Raw genomic sequence first — 7,490 nt, 5'->3', positions numbered from 1 at the left:
ACTCGATTTTCAACTCAAAACGTAAGTTTTTGTTCACTGCGCAGATCGTATGTTTTTGAGGGGAATTTTCCACAAAATTACAATTGTATATGTTCTGCGCATATTCTAGAACATGATGTAAGATTTTTAGGAAAGTTTTCTCAGGGAAAAAAATTTTAAAAAGATCTACGCAAATGGTATGATTTTTTTTTGGTTGGTGGGGGAGGGGTTTGTTGATTATTTATGATAGAAGTGATACATTTTAACCTTCTACGCATGCGTATGCGCATGCTATTTAGATAAATATTTAGATAAATATTAAAAAATATTCAGAATATACTTATATTGAATTTAATCATTTATTATTAATTTATGAGAAGCTACTGAAGGTGACATATTTGTTAATAATATTATTTAATTATTATAAACAATTCAAATACCAACAACGTAAATTCAAATTACATACACGGCAAAAGTGTAATGACTCTTTGGTCAAGACGGTAAGGTAATGGATTCCCAAGCTGGAGACCCGGGTTCAAATCTCGCTTGGGAAAAATTTTTTGCAAAAATAAAAAAAAATAATATTAATAATAAAAATAACAACGAGAGGGCGCAACGATTCCAAATTCAAAATGGCCTCCATGACAGAAAATCCAAGATGGCGACAAAATAAATCCCCACCACCGAATGACACCACTAGCCGCTCAGACCACGAATTTAATCCGCGAGACCACCCGCTGTTATCAAAACACCGATTAAATTGATTCGTGGTCCAGAACCCGTATAACTATACTACTAACAAGACCGATTCTTTTGGCGATATTCGGTGAAAAAGAATCGTGAATCGATTAATCGGCTCTGTAAAGAATCGGATACTTGTACTCGATATGAATCAATCCAGTACTCGAGTACTTAAAAAATTGCCGAGAATCAAAGACCCCTACACTATAAACATTATCAATATTATTAATATCATCAATAATATCATCATTTACTAATTGATTGTCAATATTATTAAAGTCGTTACGAATATTTTGACGAACTGCGAAAGAAGTTTCACTTCCCTCGCGCGTACTGCTAACACACACAAATTTTTTTTTTTGTAGTGTTTTGTATTTTGGTAATACAAGTGCTGAACCTTTTTTGCTCTCTACTTTTTGTTTTCTCAAAGACTTGACAAACAGTGGTACATAATTTTCATATTTTTGTGTCGTGTTTGTCAGAAATGCACCACCAGGTTTGAAATTTTTACGATGTGCATTTGTTGATTTTATAATTTCAATAAAAATTTCTCGATCAACTTTCAGAACAATAGATGCATTAGGTGATTGTTGAAATAATAACTCCAAGAGACCTTGAGTAGCCGGATAAATTTTATCTTTCACATAAATATGATGATTTTCTATTTCAATCATTGAATTACCAAACAATAATTTATTGTTTTTTAATTTTTGAATGGTGTACATTGTATTTCGAGCCTTGTCATGAGAATTTATTGATTTTTGCCTTCCAAGGTGCTACTTCATGATCCAAATTTTTTTTTTTTCTGTTATATCTTCGTCTGTGTCATCATCATCAGCATCACTAATATTATTCTTATGAAAAGCTACCGGATCAATATCAATTTTTTCAGCATTATTTGTCAGTTCTGATTTTTCTTCTTCTCCTTCCGTCTCGTATTCTTCTTCTGTCGTGTATTCTTCATCTTTTCTTTGAGCATTATTTTTTTTCATTGCTTGATTCCCACTGGAACTTGGTGCTGGTTTTTGTTTTGATACATCTGCTAGAATTTTTTTTTAAGGCTCAGTTATAGGTCCTAACACCTCACTTGTTATTCTTTCATTTTCAACTCGACCATATCTAATTAATTTATGTTTACGACGTATAGCGTCACTTGCTTTTTCAATTTCATGCAATAGCGATTTTTCAGCATGTATGTTTGTATGCTTCATGATAGATGCTGTTGACAGTTCACAGTACACAATCCTATTGTCTTTTAACTTGAAATTTTTACTATATATCACATAATATTACTCTAAATTATCTAATATTTTTTTTTTAGATAGTAGATGTACCAGTGGTGGTAGCAGAGGGAGAAACTGTATTTTCAGCAGAATCGTTTGTAATGTTTATATAACAATCAAAACCTCTCCTGTATCGGCCATTATTAATGTCACTATCTTTGTCAATCACAAGGAATCCATATTTATCTTTATTCCAACATGTCGAGCATATATTGCGGAATTTTACAAATTCCATGTCAGTATTTACATGATCATTGTATATATGTGCTTTTGTTTCTTTCATCTTGACGAAAAAGTACGAAAAAATTGGCATTATCTCTCACCAAATGTTTGGGTATGTGAGCATAGGTCTGAGATAAATAAAAACTATCAACTGCTTGATGTCTACCCATACAAAAAAATGCTCGAACATTATCTTGTTTTTCTGTAGATATATCATCGAAAATCATCAGTGAATTTGGTCTAGCCTCTTCAGGTTGAATAACTTTCTCATGTTCATTGAATGGAAAATAAATATTAATAATTTTTTCGAGAAATTTGTACTTTGGCTGATTAAGCGATTTGGAATACACATAAACATTCTCAAATCTTAATCCATTTGGGTGAATTATTATCGCAAAAAGAGCGTTTGTTTTGCCAGAATTTGAAGGTCCACAAAATACACCTCTCACACTATTCGGTAATAAACTTCCATGTCTTTTTTCACATGGTTTTATTGGAGCAGTTCTTTGCACAATTTGATCAAAATTGATGACTGGCGACTTTAATGGTTGTTCTTGAAATTCCATGTTTTTTTTTTACAACTGAACAAGCTGCTAGTTTAATCTGTACTAACGTGAAAACAGATAAATACTCGGGATTTTATTGAATGTAGCTAGTTCTTCAAAGACAATGGTTGAGCATCAACGTGCAAAAAAAAAAATAAAAAAAAAAGGAAGGGGTCTGTTGAACAGTATCATCAATAGACTGCCATTTGAATTACACGTTCCACAGTATAATTATTGTGGTCCGGGTACAAAGCTCGATAAAAGATCAGCTCGTGGTGATCGCGGTGTTAATCCGTTGGATGAACATTGTCGTGAGCATGATATAAGCTACTCAAAAAGCCCTGACAATCTCGAAGAACGACATAAAGCTGATAAAATATTTGCCGATGTATTGCCAAAGATTCGTCACTTGGTGAAAGAGCCGTAGCTTGGGGTGTAACAACTTCAATGAATTTGAAAACGAAACTTGGTATGGGTTTAAATAGAAGCAAAAAGAATAAAAAAATTCATCATAAAATCAAGAAAATACAAACAACTGAAAAGAATGATAAAAAAGATAAAATCATCCCAAAACAAAAATATAAAAAGTATTTAACAAGTCTCAACAGGATTATAGATAAATCAAAACAATCTATAAAGCCTGGAGTCACTGATCCATTAAAGACGGTTCTGGAAAGTGCACGTGTTGTTGTCAAAAAAGTTGGTGGAAAAAAAAAATTCGTTTACCACGAATTTTACCTCTTCCATTGAATAAAGAAAATAACAGTGATGGTAGTATACTACCATTTTTAATACCACTATTTGCTGGATTAAGTGCATCTGGTTCTATGACGGGTGGTGCAGCAACAATTTCAAAGACAATAAATTTTGTACATGCAGCAAAAAAATTACTACGAGAAAATCAACGTCATAATAAGAAAATGGAATCAATTGTATTAGGCAAAGTATTATTTTTATCTCCTTATAAAAAAGGACTAGGTTTCTTTTTAAACCCCGCAAAAAATGTAAATAAGAAAAAAAACTTGTAATGCTACCACATCGAGCTCTCACAAATATTGATATCATCAAATACGCCAAAGCTTTTAAAATTCCTTATTTCCGAGGAGTTTTCATGAGAAATGGTTTACCAATAACTGGTCCTTGTAAAAATGAATCAGCAATTGTAAATCTTGATGATAAAGATGGTGCTGGTACACATTGGGTTGCATACAATAAACGGCTCAATGATGTCATTTATTTCGATAGCTTTGGTGATTTGAAGCCCCCACAAGAGCTGATTAATTATCTCGGTGTTGGTAGCATTAAATGTAATTATGAAAAATATCAAAATTATAATACAATTGTTTGCGGTCATCTATGTCTCAAATTTCTGGCTGGCAAGAGACTATAAATAATCATGACACATGCTGAAATAATCATTAGTCATGGATGATTCATTTACGTTGACATTGTCGGGCAGGTCATCGACTCTTGAAACACAATACTTCCCGCCGATTGAGTTGTCAGCAAATAAAAATTACGTTGCTGGGCTTGTCGAGTTTACAACATTTAATTCTATACCGAATATTGACGTTGGTAACAATAAAGTTTACATTGAAGGTTGTAAACTGATTACAATTCCAACAGGAAGTTATGAAATTGAGGATATTGAAAGTTATATCCAAAAAGCAATATGTCAGATTGACGTTACTATTAGTATCAAACCAAATAACAATGAACTACATAGTGAGGTTAGATGTAACAAACGTATTCATTTTGAAATAGAAGACTCGATTGGAAGATTGTTGGGCTTTACAAAACGAATCCTCGAAGCTGATATTCTGCATAAATCTGACTTGCCTGTTGCCATATTAAAGGTCAATACACTCCAAATTCAGTGTAACATAACAACTGGTGCATATATGAATCAGCACAAAGTTCACACAATCCATGAATTTTTCCCAGTTGTGCCTCCTGGATATAAGATTGTTGAAGTACCATCTCATGTCATTTATCTGCTAGTCACAGTGCAAGCAACACATCAATTGCAATTAAAAATTGTCGATCAGGATGGTGAAATTGTGAATTTTCGTGGAGAAACGATTACAATTCGATTACACATTAAAAGTGTCAAATAGGACAAAAAAATATGGGCATCGTTTTTAAAAAAAAAGAAAAAAAGAATAAACATAATAATAAAATAATTGGGCAAAGCTATAAATGCGAGACATTATGCCAAAAAAAAGTCAGTCAAAAGCAAGGAAGCAAAGCGATAACACATCAGAGTATTCAGTTTCTCACGAGTCTCGGTCTCAGTCCACGTCAACAAAATCTACGGAAATAAAAGTGTCATTCTGTTAGTTTTTTTGTATTATACCATGGATGAAATTTTAAGTATACAAGAACCAATCATTTTTGATGAATCGATTGCCCATTGTGAGTTACATGCTCGTCAGCCTTATGGCTTTTCAACATTCAATAACAACGATGAAATCCGGATTGGAATTCAACATCAAGATTTATGTGTACTACCAAGTAAAAGTTCACTACATATTACTGGACAATTTCTTACAAGTGACGGAAAATCTGTGCCAAAAACAACTTCATTGGTACGAATGGCAATAGCATACATGTTTGAAGAAATTCGCTATGAGATAAATGCAATTGAAATTGATCGGAGCAAAAATGTTGGTCTTACGACTCTTATGAAAGGATATATTTCCTTAAGTCCAAATCAAAAATCATTATTGGAGAATGCCGGATGGTTAATGTCTGATGAAGAATCATTATTTGATTCGAGTGGTTATTTTGATATATCAATACCACTGAGCCTGCTGCTAGGATTTGCTGAAGATTATAAAAAAATAATTATGAATGCAAAACATAAACTCATCCTAATAAGAGCAAATAGTAATGTGAATGCCTGTCTACAAGAACAACCTGCGGAAGGAAAAAGTACAAATTAAACTTCAAAAGGTGGAATGGATTGTTCCATATATCAAAGTGTCTGATAAGCAGAAAATTCAACTTTTAAATTACATTGCCAAGGATCCATCCATAGCAATCAGTTTTCGTACATGGGAATTGTACGAGTATCCACTATTACCTGCAACTACAAAACAAAATTGGAGTGTGAAAACATCAACACAATTGGAAAAACCGAGATACATAATTTTAGGCTTCCAAACAGAACGAAAAAACTCTGTAACAAACAATTCAAGTGTTTTTGATCATTGTAACTTGCGTGATGTTAAGCTGTTTTTAAATTCACAATCATATCCTTATGGAAATTTAAATATTGATTTTGCTCATAATCAATTCTCATTATTATATGATATGTTTGCATATTTCCAAGCTTCCTACTATTACACAGAAACACCACAACCATTATTTACAAGACAAAAATTTTTGGAAGAAGCTCCACTTATTGTCATAGATTGTTCAAAGCAAAATGAATTTTTAAAATCTGGACCAGTAGATATTCGACTTGAATTTGAATCAACAACACAATTTCCAGCTCAAGCATCAGCTTATTGTTTGATTTTACATGATCGAATTGTTGAGTATAATCCAATTAGTGGTTCAGTACGCAAGCTCGTTTAATATATGCCTGTAAACTTACCAATCCTATATATTTATAATAATAATATGTAAAAGAAAGAAAAAAAAATAATTAAATAAATCAAATGATGTACATGAAAAAAAAAATTGTTGTATATATATTATTTTCTCCTTATATATTACTGAAAATCGAAAATTATTATTATAATAAATGAACCAACAATGTATGTTAAAAATTTTTTTTTTTCATTTATTTTTATTTTGACATAATGTACAATCTTTTATCATGGGTGATGGCCCGTCAAATTCATCTGATTTTTCGTCTTGATGATGATAATGTTCAATGCAGCGTTTATATTGAAGGAAATCTTTTTTTGTTTTAAATTTTTCTGGCAATTTGTCCCATACAGCATCAATTGAGTTTGGTGTAAGCAGAAAAATATATCTCTCTGGTAAATTTGCAATATCTTCTGTTGCCATTTTTTCCAGACTCTCAAGATGACAAAATAGCTGAATCGATTTTTTCAATGATGAAACTGATCCCCAGGTAGTTCGGAACCATGCTCTCAATTTTTGTACATTATCCAATGCACAAGTAAGAGTCCATAAATTGAGATGATAACTCAGATGGTGAACATAGTTTTTTTGACATACCTTAGTTGGTAGTTTGCCATGCGCTGGACAATCCATATCAATCAAATCGATAATAGTTTTATCGTCTTTTAAAATATTGCTGAGCCATTTTTTTTCCTCATGACCTTTTACATATACGTAAATTGAAGACTCAAGGCTATCATTTATAATTTTTCCATGTTCAGCATAATCAACATCTCCTGAGTTCCATAACAGTCCATGATGATTGTTTGTTAACCAATTATTTGTCAGTTTGCAAGCAGATGATAATGTACTCATGGCACATGGAGGCTTGAATACTACCGACTTGACATCTTCTTGATTCAAATTTGCTATTGCAAATTCTTTCACAATAAAACTTTGATCAGTATCATAAAATCCTTGAACATCAACAATATATTCAACCATTATGACTGAAATCTTATTCAAGACTGAAATATTTTTTTTCTTTGGTACTCATATACAAAAGAGTAAAGACGCGCGCACTTTGGTATCAAATTTCTAATTTTGTTTATAGAAATAGTTTTAAAAAAGATAAAACGTCAGC

General features: G+C 32.1%; 1 protein-coding gene across 1 annotated transcript; it reads left to right on the top strand.

The window, feature by feature from the left end:
* The first annotated feature begins 5,127 nt into the window (after positions 1-5,127).
* On the top strand, positions 5,128-6,352 carry LOC122856407. The gene is made up of 2 exons (XM_044158077.1): positions 5,128-5,704; positions 5,754-6,352. The coding sequence occupies exons 1-2, from the start codon at positions 5,128-5,130 to the stop codon at positions 6,350-6,352; spliced, it is 1,176 nt and encodes a 391-aa protein (XP_044014012.1).
* The last annotated feature ends 1,138 nt before the right edge of the window (positions 6,353-7,490 follow it).

The sequence above is a fragment of the Aphidius gifuensis genome, linkage group LG5 (assembly GCF_014905175.1).
Source record: "Aphidius gifuensis isolate YNYX2018 linkage group LG5, ASM1490517v1, whole genome shotgun sequence".
Classification (NCBI taxonomy): domain Eukaryota; kingdom Metazoa; phylum Arthropoda; class Insecta; order Hymenoptera; family Braconidae; genus Aphidius; species Aphidius gifuensis.
Note: the sequence above shows the minus strand (reverse complement) of the source record. Positions and strands in the feature narration are given on the sequence as shown.

Coding starts and splice junctions, on each gene's coding strand:
- LOC122856407 (XM_044158077.1), top strand. CDS start 5,128: ATGGATGAAATTTTAAGTATACAAGAACCAATCATTTTTGATGAATCG. Junction 5,705..5,753: donor ACAACCTGCGGAAGGAAAAA/GTACAAATTAAA, acceptor CATATATCAAAG/TGTCTGATAAGCAGAAAATT.